Source organism: Rattus norvegicus, chromosome 4, assembly GCF_021556685.1.
Source record: "Rattus norvegicus strain SHRSP/BbbUtx chromosome 4, alternate assembly SHRSP_T2T, whole genome shotgun sequence".
Taxonomy (NCBI): domain Eukaryota; kingdom Metazoa; phylum Chordata; class Mammalia; order Rodentia; family Muridae; genus Rattus; species Rattus norvegicus.
The window spans coordinates 169,167,998-169,189,326 of record NC_141537.1 but is presented as its reverse complement, the minus strand read 5'-3'; the positions used below and the strand labels follow the sequence as shown (position 1 = coordinate 169,189,326).

The following is a 21,329-nucleotide window of genomic DNA, read 5'->3' as shown; positions in this document are numbered from 1 at the left end:
TCCTGCACTCTGTGTGCACGAACATGACTGGGTTGTTTACCGTCCTTTGAGTTTCTAGTGTCTTTCTTCTTTCTTTCTTCCTTCCTTCCTTCCTTCCTTCCTTCCTTCCTTCCTTCTCTTAGTCTTAAAATGAGGAAACATATTTTCATAGGGTTGTTAGGATTTACAAGTACACCATGAGAAAGCATTCTGTAGGTGTTGGTTAAAATTTTTACTTTTTAAACTGGGAGTTTTAAAATGTATGGATAGCTTCATCACGTACATTACCACCTGGGAAAGAGGCCAGATATTGGGAAAAAGATGGAGGAGTCACCATGTGGGTGTTGTTTATTTGTTTATTTTTCTTGGACAGCAAGGAGGGAAGACAGCCAGAGAAGCTGTGCACAGTTCAGTGAGTGGAAAAACAAGAGTTGGAGGCACACAGCCGTTTATCCAGCTATCTACCCACTTCTAGAAGAAATGTCCCACCCAGATGAGTAATAACGAAGCCTGTCCTTTGTGTGTCTGCTGTGTGCTAGGGGTTTTATATAGAGCACTTCTCCTTCACAAAGCAACCCGAAGTGTGAGAGCGCATTGCCACACAGCGTGTCAGCGATTCTCCCAAGCCATACTCCAGGAGGTGGAGGAGCCATGGGCTACCTTCTGCTTTGCTTCCAAAGGTTCTGAAACCAGTGTCTTCTCCACATGATCTGTGTGAGTCACTTCCCTGTTTCTTTGACAAGAAGCAACTCAAAGGAAGGGAGGGTTTATTCTGACCAGATGTTGTCCATCATGGGGAAGAGAACAGCAGCAGCTGGCAGGAGCCGAGTCCACTGTAACCACAGTCAGGAGGCAGAGATGGATGAATGACTGGGTTCAGGTCACTTCCTTTTTGGACATCAGCCCACAGAATGGCACCGTCCATACTGAGGGTGAGTCTTCCCATCTCAAGTAACCGAGTGCAGAAAATCTCTCACGGGTATCCCCAGAGACTTGCCTCCAAGGTCCTGTCAGATCGATAACATAAATTATTACACTATCCCAATCCTGGTTCCTCGAAAAGCTTCATGGTTCCATCTCAGGAGCCAGGCGCTGCTACCAGGGGCATCGAGACCTCCTTCAGAAAACAAAGAACGGCCATGTTGCCAGATAATTTGAGTAGACCGGCCTGAGGCTTCTGTGGGCAGTACCCAAACTGTACTATGGGCTGAGAAGTCACCCTAGAACCAGGTCATCTGTGGGATATGAAGTAGAAACGGGAAAGGGCTTTGGCAAGCCTGAGCCTATCCGAAGGTTGGCACCCCTAAATTATAAAGCGTGGAAGGGACTAAAGGAGCAGCTGCAACATGACGCTGTATAATTATTTTATATTGGTGAAATTCCTGCTAAATTGCCGGCTAAAGCCGAAGCGGAAGAAAACTTTGTAGGTGAGTGTAGAACCCAACGAAGCATTTTTCATGGCAAATAGTTATTGTCTTAGCCAGGCGGCCGTCCCCAAAAGTCCCCAAAGTAGTCACCTCTTCTGCCAGTTATGGAGTTTTGAGTCTGGATTCCTCCGGTTCATGGGAGAGGCTCTGTGGTCACTAATGGTAGATTTCTTTTGTGCATGGCCAGGTGCCCTGTCAGGACTGGCACCAAGGCAGTATTTAAAGATGACTGGAGTGGTCAACCCCATAACAGAGAGAGAAATATCTACTAACAAGGGAGATTTATCCAATTGTTTAAAACTCATTGCGTGTTCCATTAAAGGGAAAAGCTTGGTCTGGATAGAAAGAAGGCTTAGTGCATCAACCGCTGGCCATGCAGATGTATCTATGTCCAAATCCCATGCAAATCACTGTTCTGTCTCTTCCCTGTGGGGTGAAAAACAACCAGCTGAATCGGCTGAAGCTGGCGGGCCAACTACACGGTCACAAACAGAAACACTGGCTCACCGTCACATGGAACGCTAGGGCTGCCCTCTGACGCCGACCCGCACACATGCGTGCACGCCTCCCCGGTACAAATACGTTTGCAAAAGGAAGAGAGAATGAGAGAAAGAAAATCTTTGGCCAGAGAGCACAGCCATCTCTGGAGGGTCCCCTATTTACTTAGGTTGCCTTCAGACAGGGAACCAGAATTTGAGTCGGTCAGGGAACTGACCGGGAAGAGCTCCGAACTGAATTGCCCAAAACAGATTTCAAATTCCATCATGGATTTGCATGCAGGGTTGAGTCCCCAGCTCTGCATGAATGCAAATGGCAGACCCAGATTTTCACCAGGAGGAAGAAGCTGGGTGAGAGCTTGTGACCTTCTGGTCCTGGGGGTGAGTCTCCTTCGGGAAGGGTATCCTGACTTCCCAGGTGGTGTTGGAATATCACCTACCTTACTTTAGACATGGTTCCGACTGTCAGATGTGTCTCAGGGTACTAAAATAGCCATGTAGTTGCTTAGAAACCAAAGGTCCAAGAGATCTCAGCAACGGCCGTTGAATGATTTGCTCAGTCCTGCGCTGAGAGCGTTAGAACAGCAGAGAATCGGTACCAGAAGGACTGTGTGGACAGTGGAGAGGAATGGGCAGGCAGCGGAGGGCAAGTGCAGCACATTTTCTTCACTGAGCCATTTCAATGTGCTCTGAGGAAGCGGATTCTCCGTGAAATCCTAGCTCGGCTCCGGGGAGACAGCTCAGTCAACAAAGTGCTTGCCATGCAAGCGTGACGATGAAGTTCAATCCTCAGACCCACATAGAAACCAGGCATGGTAGCATGGGAAGACAGAGGTCCCTGGAATCTATTGGCCTACTTTATTAGCCTGCCCTAATCAGAAAGTCTCAGGAGAGAGAGAGAGAGAGAGAGAGAGAGAGAGAGAGAGAGAGAGAGAGAGAGAGAGAGACTCAAGAAACAAAACCAAACCGAATCAATGTAGATGGAGTTAAAATGGTGTCACTCTCTCATCCTCAAGAGCGATGATACCGGAGGTTGCCCTGTGATTTCCACATGCCTGTGCTGCATCACACGTGCACACACACACACACACACACACACACACACACACACACACACACACACAGAGCGCTCTGAGAAAGTGGCTTGGTTTTACTGAACCAGGGAGGCTTCTGGTCCTCTGTCTGTCCCTTGAGGAGCCTCACCTCAGACTGGAAGGGAAGCTCCTGTGCCTTTTCCCTTCAGAGAGTCGAGTCAGTGGAGCTGCAAATTCTGACCTTCCTAAAGCAGACTTCCGGTGCTTCCTCACCGGGCTTCTCTCAGAAGTAATTCTCATTTCCTGGTCCTAACATTGGCCCCAAATAACATGCTTTTGTATATAAGAGGGGAGCCAGGGCAGTCTTTTTCTTTTAAAAACAAAAAAGATAAAACAAAAGTCAAAAAACCACAAAGTAATTTTAAATAACTCAAAGCCTACACATTTCCTACAGCTGTTGGAAACAACCAAAATATTCCCAGTGAACCTGAATGGAGCCAATATTTTCCTTGGGCCAACACCATCGCCACAAAGTAACAGCTCTGAGGGCAGCGGGGTCCTAGAATAAGACCCCACAGTGGGAAGTGCAGTGGACACTGACTGGCTGGGCTCAGTCAACCTGGAGTGTAGGGAGCTCAAGGTGGCTCCTTACCTGCCCTCTCCTCTCACTTCTGGTCTGAAAGAGGAGGCGGTTACCATGGTACCACGATGCTCACAGGAAAACAAGATCGCAAACAGCAGAAACTTGGCTTCATAGCAGCTTCTTTGGTGTTGGAGTGAAGCATCTTAGCCACGGAATGTGATGTGCCAAGGCTTCCTTTGTAACGATTCATTAACTAAGCCAGCCTTCACGCATCCTTCGTTTGGGTAAACCGAGCCAGGGGCATCAGGTCAACTCATATAGCAACTGAGAGGACGTGTGGAGTTAGGTCACTATTCTGCACAACTGCTCTCCAGCATCAATGGACACTGATGTCAGTAAAGGGCATTAATCAGAAGGAAATAAACTAGAAACCCGTGCCAACAAGCTCAGGGCTCTGTAATTGCTCATGGAGCTGGCACACGGAGTTAAACAGAGAAGACACTTCCTAATGGACAACACCAGTCTCCTCACAAGCTTTGTTCCATCTCTGATGACAATATTACTTTTCACACTGCACTCGGCCATGGGGGCACGCTCTCAAGGAGAGCATGTTAAAAACTGTAAGCCACACGCCTAGCCCGAGGACCATTGTCTAAAGGTGTGCTTTGCCTCTAGCTGAAATCTGCTGACATTCTGAGGCTAAACGACTCTGTGGCTAAAACTCTGTGACTGGCTTGATGGACTATGTATCAAAACTTTTGCTTATTTTAAATTAATGGGTATGGGTGTGTTGCCTACATGTGTACTATGTTCATACTGTGCCCTTGGAGGCCAGAAGAGGGAGTCGGATTTCCTGGGACTGTTGTGAGCTGCCATGTGGATTCTGGGAACTGAATCCTGGTTCTTTTGAAAAGCATCCAGTGCTCTTAACCACCAAGTCATCTCTCCTGGTCCTAATTTTTATTTTATTTTATTTTATATTTTTTTGCTGATCTGAAACTATGTAGCCCAGACTGACCTCCAATTCATGATGATCCTCCAGCCTCAGCTTCCCAGGTGCTGGGATTATACTAATCTAAAATCCCTTTCCGTGGCTTCCCAAGCGTGATTAGACATTCCCAAGGGAGAGGGAGGAAGAAATACAAATCACAGAACAATGAGAAGGTTTCACCAACACGCAAGAAGTTACTTTGAAACACATTGTGGTGACAGTTTTCGTTCCAGCAGACATGAAATATGTCTCTGCTCTCTCTGTGTGAGTGCCTGAACACCATCCTGTTCTGAACGGAGAGAGAAGTTTCTTTTGTGCTAGTCTTGGGGGCAAAAATGTGACGGTATGTTTGATGAAGGTGACAAACTTAGTTTGTATATAAAAGAAGCCCTCTTTTTGTCAGTAGAAGGTTAGACTTGCTTTTCATTCCAGCTAAGTCAGTGTGAATTAAACAGTCCGATGGTGGCTAGATACACTAAGTCAGTGTGAATTAAACAGTCCGATGGTGGCTGGGTTCACTAAGTCACCTCCCTGAACTGACACCGTCTATTTCAGAGTGTCCCTTTTCTGCCTCCTCTTTCAGTTTTTGGACCATTTCCTCTCTGCCTTTCACTCACTGTGAGAAATCCTCATAACACACACACACACACACACACACACACACACACAGAGCACAGCTGAGAACAAACATATCGGTTCACATCACGACGTGTAACCTATTTTTGTCTTAGAACTCACCACCCCAACCCCCGAAGCAAACCCCCTTCCCCGGTTACAGCCACCAGGTCACCTAAGTACACCCCACTGTCTCCACAGCAGCCTAGAGCCACGTGACAGTGAGTCTGGGTCTCCAACAAGGGCTGTGAGCTTCTGGGATTCCTGTTTGAGAGCTTTCGCTCATTTGGACACCCAGAACTGATGGAAGCCACAGCCCTGGGGGCGTTTTCAGGATGCGGAGAGTAATCTGTGCTATGTCATATGCTATCTACATGGCACTGGTGTTTTTCCTGGGGTTTCCTTATTGTGGTCCTATGTGATGTTCTTGAAGATGGATCCATCACACACAGCCAGCATCAGTAGGCTGATCTCAACCACTGTCACTTTAATATTGTTTTTCTTTCTAATGCCGTATCTCATTGTATCTCATACAAACTGACCTCAAACTCTTCATCATTCTCCCTCAGCCTCCCAAGTGAGGTGTATTCCACCATCCCCAGCCAAAGCATAATACTCACCCACCCATTTCTCTCTGTGTCTCTCTTGGTGTCTCTATCTCTCTCTGTCTCTCTGTGTCTCTGTCTCTGTCTTTCTATCTCTGTCTCTCTGTCTGTCTCTCTCTGTCTTTCTCTCTCTCTCTCTGTGTGTGTGTGTGCTAATTCTATGCATGTGTACTAATTCAAATGTATGTGTGTGTACTTGTTTGAATGTATATGTTTAAATACACACACCTGTGCACGTGGGGCCGAATACCACAGGTCTATACTGTGGATCTTTCTCAATTATCATTTTATTATTTGTGCGTGAGTGTGTGTGACAGATGTGTGTGTTGGGGGGTGGGAGCAGAGGTCAACATCAGGCGTCTCCATTGCTCTCTACCTCATCTTTTTGAGACAGGCTCTCTCACTGAAACTGGAGCTCACCTATTTAAGTGATGTTGGCTGGCCAGAGGGATCCACCTGTCCCTACATCCCCAGCACTGTGATTGCAGACAGTTGACACTGTCAATACTAAACTTTTTGCAGAGGTTCTGGAGATCTGAACTCAGGTCCTCCTGCCTGTGTCTTGAGCACTTTACTTACTGAGGCAACGTCCTTGCCCCAAAGTAAACTCAACAAACGTTAGTGAATCTGTAGATTTTGGTAGCCTTCCCGACGATCCAGTCTCAGAGTATTTCAATTATGTCCCAACCCTCCTCTGTGTTTCTGCTCAACCCTTGCCTCCCCCCATCTCCAGGCAAACGTCTCTGATTGTTCTTACTGGAATTTCAGTATGCTATGCGACAGTGCCTCCATCCTGCCTGTCTTCTTTTAACCTAACCTGACATCTTTGGGGTCCACTCCTATTATGACACGTGTTGATAACTTGTTCACTTTTTATCGCTGAGTAGTATTCCACTGTGTGGCTATTCTGTGTTCTACTTATGCACTTACCAACTGAGAAACGAGGGGCGCTTAGCTCTTGCCAGAGACCCATGAACCACATATTCTCTGATGTGGTATCTGGGATGGTTAGATCTACTTGTCAATGCGATACAGCCTAGAATCGCCTGAGAAGCGTCTCAGTGGGGACTTCCTATATTGGTTGATGCACTTATTCTCTCTCTGTTCCTGGATGTGATGTGACTAGGACATGATCTCCTGACCAAAGTTGTGGTTGAGACCTCAGAAGCTTCTAGGAGTTAAGGGAGTTGGAAGAGACAATGGTCTCTTGTCTGAGAAGTCAGGCAGTTAGTTTCTTTGATGGCTTTTACTACTGGAGATTTTCTTTCCGTTGGTAGGGGCGAGGACCTTCTTATATATAAAACCATTTATTCATTTATTTTATGTACACCAGCAGTGTGTGTACATGTATTCAAATGTACATGGGTGCATAGGCATTTGTACATGCACACATGAAGGTGACAGGTTGACATTGGAGCCTTCCTCACTCATTTTTCCTGTGCATTATTCATTAAGGTAAGTTACACTCAGTTTAACTCAGAGCTTGCTGAGATAGTTAATATATGTAGCCATCTTGCCCAGGGACCCTCTGTCCTCTGCCTTCTAAGAACAGGGCTTACAGGCAGCCTACCATTGGGCATTTATGAGTTCTGGGGACCTGAACTCCGGAACCTCGTGCTTGCATTGCAAGTGCTGAATCCATTGGACCATCTCCACAGCCCAGTAACTATTGATAGTGTGGATGCTGAGCCAAGGATGTGAGCTTTCAATGTCAACATCGTGGATAGTCCTGATGAAAGATCTGCCCATCAACCCTCATGCCTTTTAGATCATCGAGGATGGTACTGTAGGTACACAGTGCCTACAGCGTAATCAACACAGTGATTACAAGGGAGCCAGCAGTGTTGGGCTTCTCATCCTTGATGACAGGGAGACAGTTGTTAGGCATCTGGTTGTCAACAGGTGTATCTAGGTCCAGTGTGTAAATGGCGTTGTCCTTCACTTGGTTAAGCTGCTTTTCACTGTGACATTTACTCTCGGTGTTACCCTTGGGAAGAAACAAACTTCTTGCAGGAAGGAATCTTAGGGAGGGAGTATAGTGAAGAGATGGGCTTCTCGAAGCCAGCAGGTCAGAATCTCGGCCTGAATGGCAATCATTAAGCTCTTGCTATTTAAGAGTGTGCTCTGAAGATGGGCTGCATCAGTGAGACCTACAGGATTGGTTCTTCACCTGTGGCTCTCCACCCCTTGGGTTTGCATATCAGACATCCTGCATATTAGGTATTTATATTGCAATTCCTACTGTAGCAAAATTACACTTATGAAGTAGCAACAGAATAATTTTTATGGTTGGTGTAATGGCTATTCTTGGTTGTCAACTTGACTATATCTGGAATGAACTATAATTCAGAACTGTGATTCAGATCTTGAGGTTGGAAGACACAAGTTTCTGACCTGGATCTTGGCATGGAAATGATCTTGAGGCACAGTGGCCATGAAAAGCTTAGGCCTAGGCAAGGTAGTACAGGCCTTTAATCCCAGGAGACTGAGGCAAGGAGACCTCTGAGTTCAAGGTCAGCCTGGGACAAAACAAGTCCCAGATTCAGGTGAGGTGGTACTCACTTTACCCTGGGCCACACCTTCTACTGGAGACCTACATAAGGACATTGGAAGAAGATTCGTTCTTAACTGGCTTGCACTTACTTGCCAGCACATCTGTTGGAACCTACTTCTACAGAAGACCAGCTGACACAACTAGCCTTGTGGGACTGAGCAACTACTGGATTCTTAGACTTCCCATTCACAGCTGCCCATCTTTGGGTTAGTTGGACTGCAGACTGTAAGTCACTACAACAAATTTCCTTAATATGTAGGGACTATCCATCAGTTCTGTGACTCTAGAAAGCCCTGACTAATACAGTTGGGGGTCACCACAACATCAAGAAAAATATTAAAGGGTGACAGCATTAGGGAGGTTGAGAACCACTGATCCAAAGCTTGTCTGAAATGCAGAGTTATGAAGAGGATAGAGGTTAGTGGTAAAGTGTTTGCTTGGCACAAGATTCACACAAGGGGGCAGGGTATATTGCCTGGGTGCAGTCTTACCCAGAGAATACAGTACACAAGGTCTTCTGTCTAGGACACTGTACTAGAGCACATGTGGTTTCTAACATGTGATGGAAGCAGAAATCTGGACATAATACTCGGTTGCTGGAGTGCTTGCCTGGAATGCCTGAAGTCCTGGACTGTAGCCCCAGCACTGCGTAAACTAAACATGGTGGTCACATCTGTAATCCTAGCACTAGGGAGACTGGAGGAGTCACAAGTTCAAAGCTATCTTCAGCTACACAGGGAGCTGGTGGCCAGTCTGGGCTACACGAGGCCCTATCGGAGCAAAACAAACAAAACAAAACACAGGTCTGTTTTCGAGATGCCCAGGTAGTTAAGAATCATCTCCAGATTGGCAGTTCTGATCTAGTCTTGCGCTCAGAGAGGCCTCAAACACCTGGCCACATGTCCATTCAGGCTCTGCCATGTAATTCTAAGACAGATGACAGCACTTGCTCTGTCTTTCTTTTTAGATTAGGGTGGCCGGGCAGGCAAGTGGGTCTAAGTATGTAAACTGATGTGCAATTTGCAAGGGTCAGTCGTCTGTCTGGGTTGTCCTTTAAACTGCTCGTCTTTGTAGCAGATTGATCGCTAAGGTTTAGATGAAGCCTGCCGGCTCTCTGTATGGCTGCCTGTTGGCCTGGCCTCCTTCTGCCGTCCGTGTTTGTTCAGACATGTGGGATGACTGTCTGGGTACATGTGCTGCAAACCAACCGCCATCGCTTATTCCGGTGCTATGCATTTTGTAGCACAGTGAGCCTGTCGGTGAGAGTACCACCAAACCTTAGCACACGGAGGCGTCGCCAGAGACCTAGAGACAGACCTGGAGGTGCCAACCCCAAAGCACTTGATTCAGCTTATGCCATCCCAGCTGACAATCTGCATTGCTAGGAACTCCCAGGTGATTCGAAGTGAGAGTGGTCAGAAATCCCAGTTTCGAAGGCATGTGGGCTCCCCAGACACTGTCTCCTAAACTTGATCGAGTACTCGGAGGATATGGAGTATACAGGCCAACCTAGCAATCCAGCCCCGGGTACCCCCAGACTGTGTGAAGAGAGAAGCAATGTAACACACTCTGCAGTCAGCTTTATACCCCCGAGGTCCCAAACCTACTGTCCGGGCTGCTGAAGAGCACTGATTGGTTTCCTTTCACACATTCTGAAGCGCTAGCTATCGTGAGGGCAAACAGACAGTTCTGGTGACTGTGAACACTTGATCTGTAAGTTTGTCTTTTTGAGGTAAGAGCTCGTGCAACCCAGGCTGGCTTCAAACTTGCTATTAGCTGAGGCTGACCTTGAGCTCCTGGTCCTTTTCTACCTCCACCTTCCACATGCTGGGTTTAGAGCTGGGCACCGGCATAGTCTGCTACGCTGGTTTGAGTTTGAAATTTCAGTTGGCCTCTGGTTGGTGGCAGAGACCAGTGTGCCAGAGACATTGGGTATAGTCTATGGCGACCAGGCTGTACCCTCCTGTTTCTGTCTTCGCTACCTTGCAGGAGCAGACTCGACCACGGTGACTCAATCCCTGAGTCACCTGAGGGCTTAGTGACCTGGTACATCCTTGGCATCTCTGACTGGAGTTCCTTTAGACAGACTTTTCACCTGTGGCAGTGGCTCAGAGTAGAGTGATCCGCTGTGACCTTCCCGGGGCCTCCTGTCTAAAGCTTGCCTACAGAATGCTGGGTAACAGGGGCTTCTTGCCAGGAGAAACCGGGACTGCACTTTATTCCATAATTGAGTAGACAGGATTTACATCATCAGAGTGCCTTGCCTGTCTGACTCCATTCCGTATTATTAAAAACAGAGACTTGGAACTTTATTTTTTTTTTATAAAAAATTTATTGAGATGATGTAATTATAGGTTTCTTCTTTAAAAATTATTTGCAACTCACTGGCCCTGAGAAAAGGCATTTTTTTTGTTGGTTTTTTTTCTTTTTTGTTACATTCATTTGATTCAGTCCCTTATAAACCCCACACCTCATAAACAAGAGATTAGAAACTAAACAACAACAACAAAAATTCATTCTAGATTCATCTGGCTTGCAGGTGGCTGCAGTCACAAAGAGGAGCCTTCAGAAGAGTGCTCACCTGCGAGGGTGAGAGTCAGGGGGTTTGAAGTTGTTTAGTGTTGACGTGGATGGGGCCGAAAGAATACCGGGTTAGTCCTGTGTGCCTTGTTGATAGGCAGGGTTCCGGGGTGTCCCTCTGTGTCCCTGCCCCACTGGATTTCTTATGCCATCCAATTTAGGTTCCTGTTCAGAAGAGGAGCAGGCTGAGCGCACAGCAGCTCTAACTAGCACCAAGTGACTGGGCAGGCAGTGAGAACCACCCTTGGCATCTTTAGTTTCTTTGCTGGGGATGGATAGAACGGGGATTTAAACCAGGATAATTTCTAGCTGCATTCTGAACACTTATCCTGCCTGCGAGGCTGGATCCTGATCCTGTGTGTCTTGCTCTCTGCTCCCTGGGAAAGTGTCACGACCTCTCTCGGGTTGTCTTCTGCCAATAACAGTGAATGTGCCAAGCTGTGTTTATGGATGGATCCCGAACGGTGTGAAAAGATGGAGTGGCTACTCAGTCATTCGGGGGACTCCTCACAGCCATCTAGAAGTCAGCTTGAGTGACATTCTTATCTGGACAAGGTACTAGTGTAAAAAGATGCTGCTCAGAGGGCCCTGAATGTACTGGGCAAGAAGCCTGCTTTGTTCTTTTCCAAAAAAAGAGATAAGGGGCATCAGCGACCCTGACTTCGAGTGGATCAAAGTGACCAGAGAGAAGCTGCTGGGGACATGTAAGCAGTGCCACTGTTTTCTGCTGAAGGAGACCTGAAGACAGTCCAGTCAAGGACTCAGTACAGAGGACTCCAGGACCTAGGTACTAATGCCCATCCTCCGCACGGCAACGCTTCCCTGCAAATTCCTTTCCTGACCTAACCCACGGGCTGCAGAAAACGGCCACCAAAGGAGCTTTCAGATTCCGTCCCTCGTCTCCTCTCTAACTCAATGTTGAACTGGAAGATCACAGTGGATGAAAAAAAGCAAAACCAACAAAACCCAAAAAAACCCACCAGAACTCTCCTAGTGGTATTCCCTCCAAGATCTGCTCGGCTAAATCTGAACCCTTTTGAGTTTGCAGCCTGAGAGCATTGCACTCCGGTGATAGTGCCGGTCATATTTCCCCTCTTAAAAAAAACAACAACAAAAAACAAGAACTTCTGCAGTTAGGAGAACCAAAGGTATCATTACCGGTAACACGGGGTGCGAAATAAAGATTGCCACGAGCGAGCCTTTCTAACGTAAGTGGCTGAAGCTGCCATCCAAGACTCCTTAGGGAACAGAGGCATTTCCTTCCGAGGTTCATCTGGAAGATCCTCTGGGCAGTTAAAAGAGACTGAGTTCTACACATGGGCAAAGTGGCCGGAGTGACGTGTTCTAGCTTCTCATTTCATAGTCACACAAAGGACAAAAACGAAAAAGCCCACCCTTTCTCTCTTGCTCTTCAACCCAGTGGCTCATACAACACAAGTATTTGGCTTAATCTCCCCAGTTGACATAAGGTACCGGTCATTTTAGAAGCCAAAAAAAAAAAAAAAAAGTATCCCGTGACGAGCTTTCAAGAAACAAGTAGCCTGTGTCTCTCATTGTTACCCATGAATACTAAGACCAGACCCCTCACCCAGAAGGTTGCTGACCTCTTCAAAGGCAGATGGGGGAGGCACTAGGAAGTTGCAGCAAGACTAAAGAAGGCCAATCAACTCAATTCCAGTGTCCATGAACCACAGTCTGTCCGTGAGCTGATGTCGGGTGAGTAAGGCCCTGAGAGCCATGCCCAGGTACTCCTAGTGCCCCACTCAGGAATAGTGGCAGGGCAGCTCTGGTCTGTCAGCCTCACCTGTATCCTGCTTCTGGTCGAGCACAGACATACCCAGGAGGGCTGGGAGATGTTCACTCTATGGTGCGGAAGAACAAGGGATGGTTTTGAAAGACAGGTCTCATTATCTGGGTATTAAAACAGCTGACTTCAAGAGTCCATTTAGATGTCTAGAAAAGGAAAAGGCAGGCGTGGGGGCGCACACCTTTAATCCCAGTGCTTGGGAGGCAGAGGCAGGTAGAGCTCTGAGCTCTAGCCTGGTCCACAGAGTGAGTTCCAGGGATGCTCAGAAAAACCCTGTCTTGAAAAACAAACAAAAAGAAAGAAAGAAAGAAAGAAAGAAAGAAAGAAAGAAAGAAAGAAAGAAAGAAAGAAAGAGAGAGAGAAAGAGAGAAAGAAAGAGAGAAAGAAAGAAAGAAAGAAAGAAAGAAAGAAAGAAGAGGAAAAACCCCACTGAAATAGTTATCTAAAAATCTCTGCCATCAAAAACCCTAAGGCTTGGCATTACCGTCATCTTGGAAGTTCCTACTGACCTTATATCAAGGTGAAAAGGAGCCACAGATATGTAATACAGCCATGACAGGAGGAAAAAAGGAAAAAGCATGAATCTGAGGAATTTCCTGTCTACTCTGGTTGTGCAAATACCGGCTGTGCCTGAGATTAAATTCCAGGATCCTCCCTTAGGTGTTCCGTGTTCCGTGAGGACCATCAAAGAAGAAAACGGCTATGACTTGGGAGTGTGGGTGGTGGTGGTGGTGACAATCCCACAAGGCCATGGTGTCTTGGGACAGCTTTGATGACCTACTCTCAGTGCAGAGAGCTCTCTGTCTACCTCCTGGACTACCAGGCCTGTGTGGGCCTCTCACATTTTCCCAGTGTGCAGTACTTTCGTAACAATCTCAGACTGCCAGGTTCTTGCAAATCCTGTGGTCGTCCTCTGTCCTATCTTATGCCCCATCCTCCCACTGTTTGTTCTAGAATACAGCAGCGTTAGTGGGGTGTCTGGCCTCCCTCAGATGGGTGCCCAAGAGGTCTGACTCTCCCAGAACAGTCGGGTCAATGCTTGGTTTAGGTGCTAGTGAGGCTAGTGCTGCTGAGAGGCCTGTGAAGTAGAACAGCAGGCAGAGAAGGGGGGACAGAAGACGGGGAGGGTGAGGGTGAGGGGGCGGAGGGAGATGGAGACAGAACTCTTCTTTTTCATTTTTGGAAGCTATTTCTCTCTCTCTCTTTTTTTTTGTTTTCCTTTCTCATCAAAGACCTGACTTGGATAGGACAAACCAGATCTATGCGGCAGGAAAAAGAGGAACCTGATCTCTTCTGCAAGTTTTCTTTTTCCTGACCAGCAGAGCTGGTCGTACTTGGTGAGATTTGCAACAACGAAAAAAAAATTAATAATATATATAATAGATATATTTCCATAGGAAAGCAACATGTGATGTCTTCCCTGTATGAACAATGAATAGTCAAACTGCATGTTCTTAAAAAAAAAAAGAAACGAAAACAAAACCAGAAACACCATGAGACTAACAACAGGTGCAGGGTGAGGGTGAGGCTTTACAGACAAGAGAGTCGAAGGAGGAGCAAACATGACGTGTGTCTCAGGCTTGTGCCCTCCGCCAGAATTCCAGCCCTGCCATTGCTGGGTGGCTTGTCTAAGGTGCTCTGGGTCCCTCTTGATCTGCAGGAGAAGTGTTCCTGCTATTCCTGGGTCTCTTCCTTTCAAGCCATCCCTAGCTTGCCTGCTCCATCATGCCTCCTGCGGTCCCTGTGGGCAGGTCTCGTCTTGGCCAGCCCACCGCTGAGGCTGTGGTAGGTTCCCTTAACATTCATCCTCTTGGTACGCTTGTTCATCCAGCTCCTGAGACTCGAGGTGTTCTAGACGGTCTGTCCGGCCACTCATGATCTCATCCGGGGTTTTCATGAACCTTAGGAGCAGGAAATGAAAGAGTCAAAAGAATCTGTGTTCCCAAAGATGTCTTCCCTCTCCACTCTGACCCTTAGAGCAACTTACATGGAAATTGGGAACCTATTCTCACGTGACTTTTTATGTAAGTGCCGGAGATTTGAACTCAGGTCCTCACGTTTGCACAGCAAACACTCTTGCCCATGGAGACTTCTCCTCGACCCCAAGAGTTAAGATTTTTACAGAGACCCACAAGAGTCCTACATCTACTTCTATTCCAATCTGAGAGCCCAGACTAGTATTTGAAACTTGAATTTAACTCAAAAGATACTATTAGACGTTGAGTGGTTACTTTTGATCAACAGGCGGGTTAGCGAAGGAAACTTCTGGAAATTAGAAAAGCAAGAAGAATCCTCTTGTTCCCACTTACCCACCTGAACTGACAGAAATGACGTCATGTCCTCTTTCCTCTGTAGCTGAAGTGAGCAAGTCTCACCTTCTTGATCACTGTGTGTCACTTGCAATAGCACCAGTGACATGTTCTGACCATGGTTTTTATGTGAGGGTGGGAAGCCTGGTTGCAAATGCCTTGTATTTCCTGACAAGGGGTGGGGTGGAGGAAAAGTGGGGTGACAGTCGGGTGGGGGAGGCGGTGGGGCGGGGTGGATGGTCCAGTGAGGTCCTGGTGTGTGAGGTGGCGGTGGTTGGATGGGGTGATGAACTTTCTGCAGACTTAACTCTGTCTGTACTTTTCTTTTCCTGTGCTGTGGTCCATACCGATGAACTGCCTTCAATCACCCCTTTCCTCTCACCATTCTGCCAAGTCCAGGATGTAGTCTATGGCCCATCTGCCAAAGCTCCCGAAGAAACACTTACTTTCCGCTGCCCACTTCTGTTTACCGCTCCTGCCTGCCAGCCCTTACAGAAACCATGGCTCACATCTCTTTTGCAAACTTTCAGCGTTGTTCTGACCTGAAACCTTCTGGTCTCCTTCCAGTGCTCTCTTGCGTTTTGCTTTATCATCAAGAGGTGCTTACCAGCACGAGTCCACACTGTAGTCTACCTACCACACGTCCTGTCACTACTCTAGATTACAAACCTAGCCATTTACACACACACACACACACACACACACACACACACACACACACACACACACACACAGTACCGTTTTGTACAGTCTGGCTTCCAATGCTTATTTCCTAGGAAAAGGCTAATCTCTTCCTCAAGGCCTCTCACTGGATGTTGGCCAGTCTTGTGTGTCTACTGACATTTCTTTCTGCTTATGACTGCTCATCTCCACACCACAGCAGTTTCTGTCTATGCTCTAGTGCTATCTTCTCAATAAAACGTCTTCCTCAACATCACTAAAGCTCCTCCTGGGTCAAAACTGACCCCCGCCTTCCGTCTATACTTTGCCATGGTAAGCTTGAAATCCCATACTTTCATGGAATTTCATGAAACGTTTACTGAAATCCTCCCTAAAATATATACAAAATTAAATAAATCAGAGGCCTTACCTCCTAAGAGCTTATGATCTGGTTGTGGCAGGAAGACCTGACACATATTACTAAACTACACTAGTCACAATTGCAGAAGACGTTTTAAAGACTCTATACTTCTGCGTGTATTTGTGCGCCATGAGCATGCAGGAGCCCGAAGAGGCCAGAAGAGGGCATCGGATACCCTGGCGCTGGAGTTACAGATGGTTGTGAGCCATCGTGTAGCTGCCGGGAACTGAACGTGGACTTCTGCAAAAGCAACAGTCACTCTCAGCGGCTTAGCTGTCTCACCAGCTCCACACATACTAAGAAAGATGAACGTTATGCTGTGCTTGAGACAAAGGGTACCCGGGAGATGGTGGGAGAGGGCCTGAGTGTGAGTGAGCGGCTGCTTCATGGAGGACAGCCAACCTGAGGCAGCCTTGAGGGTGTGTGTATGTGAGAAAGTAAGGGATGTACACATCCGTGATACATGTTCCACGGAAGGGCTGGTCACAGACTTCAACTCCAGACTGCTGGTTACAAACCGTGGCAAACACACTGCCAGGTTTCAGGCCTCTGGCACAGAACTAGTCGGGGACAGTGCTGCCGAGCCGGAAGACGGTACAGCCCAGGAACTGACTTGGATATAGAGAGACTCAAATATGAGCCCACCTTCAAGATTCCTTTGGACAATGGTGGTCAACTTTCCAGGTAGAATTTCTCAGCTATGAAGGCCTGCCTTGCAGGAATCACATCTGGAGCACTAATGCGATATTTTTAGCGGGCACATCACGCAAACTCTTTATGAAATTCCATGAGGGGTTTCATGGTCAGATTTAAGACTGGGGACAGAGGTGACAAACAATGTGGAGGGTAGTGGGACGCAGGATGAAAGAATGGGGAGCTGGAAGTTTGGGGTGAAGAGAAGATGCGAAGAGAGCCGGAGGCAGGGAGGGGCTCATCTGTCTTTATTTATCCCACTGCCATGTCTTCACGCGTTTTCTGTTCCTCTTGAGGGTCAGCGTGACTGTGACTGGTCCTACATTACCGCTCTATCTCAGTGCTAACGTGTGGCTTCTGTGCCCTCCTAATGAGCATAACCATCGCAGTTGCTCATACACAGTGACATTTTCCCACCGTTGCGTAGGTGATTCTAAATCCAGCTGTTGCGCTTTTGGACCTAAACTTGCCAAAACCGATAACCTAAAGTCTTAATTACAACCTGGCATCCTCCTGTCACTTCAGTGACTGATGGTGTTAGGGCTCCACCTGTGCCACCCTCACTGTCTCTGTAGATTCCCTCCTCCTTCTCTACTTCTGGGAGGGAGGGGCTCCCTACCTCTGTGCCTGTGACGTGTTTGTGAGACGCACAGTCCGAGGGGCTCAGTCGGTAAAGCGCTTGCCGTGAGGGCACGAGTTCCCACCCACACAGGAGGGGATGAAGTGGCACTTGCTTTGCGATCCCAGTTGCTGGGAGGTGGGGACAGGCAGGTCCCTGGAGCTTCTTAGTCGGCCCTGAGCCAGTGAGAGCTCTCTCAAAAATCAGTGTGGATAGGGCCTGAGAAGTGACAGCAGAGGTGGACCTCTGGCCTCCACATGCATGCGCACACACAAACGAACCAAAAATCTTCACGAATTAATGGCCACTCTTTGATGAGATATAATTTGGTATGTCCAACTCCAAGATTCTGTATTCTCTATTTCATTCAGAAGGTGGCTGTTGTTGACCAATTACACCCACACAGTGACTCACTGTGGGCCAGGACCTGAAGCTTGACAAAGCGGTTTCCAGGTTCGGTGACCTGGAAGTCCCAGCTTAATCCTTCACTTTGCTATTGACATCAGTTATTCTGATTGCTCCGGACATCAGTGTCAGATAATGCTATTTGACAACTGTGTTATTTTAAAGATGAGTCAGACCCGCATTTAGCTTGGCTTTCATACAGGGCAGAACTTCAGTAAAAAGAACGATCTTTCCCCCCCTCAAATCCTAACAAACCAGCACCCAGTTTCCAACCAACTTTCCAATCCAATTGCAGCCATGGCTCTGGGCCTCAGGTCCTCATGTCAGAGCTCCCGACACTCTCCCTCCTCCCTCTTATGTAAAGAAAATAATGTCCTCCCGAAAGAAGGAAAGGAAAAAGAGGAAGTGTTACCTGAACAAAAGCCTTTGTCCGGGCTCCTTCCTGATGATGTTTAGTTTGTAGTAGTGACGGAGAGCTCTGGACATTTTCTCATAGGTCATGTTTGTCCTATTCTGTTTGTTCAAAGGAGGAAGAGAGGGGGGGGGGGGAAGCACAAAGACACAATGAAATGAACTTCGGAAAAGGCACCAGGCAGCTATTGAAATAAAAGATGTTGAGTCGCCCCACGCAGTCTCACCAGCCTGGGAACTCGACCTCCTTGACGGTCTGCTGCCTTCTAGGGACTTTCTGCTGTCTGCCTGCATAGCCACTGTGGCCAAGGTCTTCTCCTAAACTGAACCATCCTAGTTAGGGCTGGAAGCACTGACTAAGCTAACCCATCCTACTGCAACTGTCCCCATTCCTTCTCCCGAGACTGCACTTTGCTTCCTACCTGAGGGAGGGAGGCCTTCACAGAAAATTTTTGTTTTGGGGCACAGTGACTATTATACACTTGTCTCTAGCCTGCTATTGCTATTGGTGGACAAGTGCATACAAGGTGGTGACTTAGGCACCCAAACATCTGTTTATGGGGCCTTGACATATTTGTCTGTGGCCCTTGACTGGGCTTTCTCAGGAAGGGCTCGGGCTGCCTTCTTAAGGAGGCTTGAGGCTCGTCTGTGCCTCCTCAGAGTCCCCAGCTTGGTCCTAGATCTCCTTATATGTCAACTGGCCTGGATCACAATATCTCCTTTTCATATCTGCACATTTGAACCGCCTTCTTTACTGTAAAGGACTGTGTTTTGAATTCTACTTCCTCTTCCTCCTTTGGAAAACTGGGGGGGGGGGCAGACTTCTTGCACCTCTTGCTTGTAAAGGGGGGGGATGTGTTTTATAATCAGAACGCATTTTCCATGCAGAAATGGACTTTTGTGAAAAGGGGGGTTTCCAACTGGTGGGGACAGAGGTAACACTTCCCAAAGGTCTCCTGTGAGTCATATAGCTCTCACTACTTCTCTGTTCCTCAGTACTTAAGGACAACAGGGGTGGCAGATCCAGGTCAAGGGGAGTGGCCAGAGGGAAACAGTTATAATCAGGCTACTGAACTGAGCTCTGCTGAGTTAATGGGCCCCAGACAGAGGTAACGCATGGAAAAAAAGGCACCTTTAATTATTTCCTTCCTTCGCAGCTACCTAATTGTTTGCCCGGTGAGGAGAAACCAAAGAATCCTGGGCAGATTTTGGAGGCAGAAAGACCATCAATCGTCCTCCAGTCAAGGACGAAGACTATTCTGGCACCAGTTTCCCCAACAAATATTTGGCTGTTTTACCTTATGGTTTCCCCAGAGTCGAGCCAGTCCGTTGGGATCCACTATCCGGAATATTTTGGATTCCTTGTCCTCCCATCGGATGAAGTTTTCGTACCGGCTGTCAGAGAGCAACTGGTAGACGTAATCCCAAAGCAGTCTACAGTCTGCAGAGGAGAGAGGACAGGGCTACTGAGAATGTTTCTGTGGAGGCAGTCACAAGACTCAGACAAAAGGATTGTGACCACAGCTTGGGCCTGGTTCTGACTGTCTCATTTCGTCATTTCACAGATGAAATGGGTCCAGACAGACAGCCTGTGAGCTCCTGCTGACCTTTGACCCAGGGAGGCTCGGTACTGACCAAGGCCATCCCTCTATACGAGGACCAAGGAGAAGACTTGTTCAAAGTCATGACAAAACTTGAAGTTGAACCACCCAATCTGAAGGATGAGGCACCAAGCTGTACCTGCAGATGAATAAATAGGCGTGTGTGTGTGTGTGTGTGTATGTGTATGTGTATATATGTGTGTATGTGTATGTGTGTGTATGTATGTAGGTGTGTGTGTATGAGTGTATATATATATATGTCTGTGTGTAGGTGTGTGTGTGTCTGTGTGTGTATGTGTATATATGTGTGTATGTGTGTGTGTATGTATGTAGGTGTGTGTGTATGTGTGTGTGTCTGTGTGTGTATGTCTCTGTGTGTGTGTGTGTGAGAGAGAGAGAGAGACAAAGAGACAGAGACAGAGAAGAGATAGAGACAAGGAGATAGAGACAAGAGAGACAGAGACAAGAGAGACAGAGAGAGATGAGAGAGACAGAGAGATAGAGAGAGATCCATTACATTAAAAAAGCTAGAGCAGACACGTATCACCCTTTACCTATCTTACTGTCTTGAGTCAGGGTCTCCCACTGAACCTGTAGTTCACCATTTTTGCTGGGCTGGCAGGCTAGCAAGTTCAAGGATCCATCTATATCTACCACCATCCCCGATTCCGGGGTTACAGCCAGGCACTGCCACCTTACATGGCATTTAACCTGACTTTTACACACCTGCTTGTGGTCGTCTTGTCTGCGTAGCAAGCGCTGACCTCCTGAGCTACCTCTCCACTCCCTTCACCTATTTCTTATTTACTTAGAGATACAGTCTCTCAATAAACAAGAATCTAGACTGGCTGGCCCTCAAGTTCCAGGTATTCCCCTGTCTCTGTCTCCCCAGAACTGTGCTCACAAGGGTTCACAGATACACACCGCCTTACTGTGAATGCTGGGGGGTGGCTCTCAGGAACTCGTGCAAACACTTAACTGACTCACTCCCCGAGGCCAGAAAGAAAATCTTGTAGTCCCAGTGAGAACGGTATGGTAAGAAGTCCAAAGACTAGAGTTTAGAGATGATCTTGCAGATGGTTGGAGATGCTGAATGGTTAGAGGAAGACAGGGGCTAAAAAAAGACAGCAATAAATGAAAAGTGATGGGAAATTAAAAACTATGTGGCTTGGTGACGTGGACTGTGGGGACTGTGGCTAGCATTTAAAAAAATACAGATGTTCTCATCAAATCATCCTTTGGAGGTCTTTCAAGTTGCTTTATCATAATGGAATCATGGTGGAAGGGAACTTTTGTGCAAGAATATCATTTCTCATTTGGAGACCTGATATCGGGTTATGGGGTCAGACAGCAAACATCTGTAAGATGATTTCGTGTCCTCCTGTGCTGGGCTCAGCCCAGAGTTTTAGCTGGGAATCTCTGGCTTCTGGGTCTGTGCTGTAAAGGTACCTGGTTTACCCTCCAGCCCAGAACAGTAGGTAAGCAGAGGCAGATGTGCACCTTCTGGGTATAGCAGATGCTGGACTGACCCCTGGCTT

At 47.4% G+C, this 21,329-nt stretch overlaps 1 protein-coding gene across 3 annotated transcripts in view; it reads right to left on the bottom strand.

The window, feature by feature from the left end:
• Nucleotides 1-10,593: 10,593 nt before the first annotated feature.
• Etv6 (ETS variant transcription factor 6) overlaps nucleotides 10,594-21,329 on the bottom strand; it is a 239,683-nt gene continuing 228,947 nt past the window's right edge. For 2 of the 3 annotated variants that reach the window (XM_087657742.1, XM_087657741.1), the window contains exons 6-8: nucleotides 19,489-19,631; nucleotides 18,192-18,292; nucleotides 10,594-14,573 (exon numbers count right to left, since the gene is read on the bottom strand). In XM_087657742.1, coding sequence (XP_087513868.1) covers nucleotides 14,468-14,573; nucleotides 18,192-18,292; nucleotides 19,489-19,631 — 350 coding nt within the window. In that variant the 3' untranslated portion in view covers nucleotides 10,594-14,467. The remainder of the gene's footprint in view (nucleotides 14,574-18,191; nucleotides 18,293-19,488; nucleotides 19,632-21,329) is intronic. The other variant, NM_001037353.1, reaches the window with a different exon arrangement.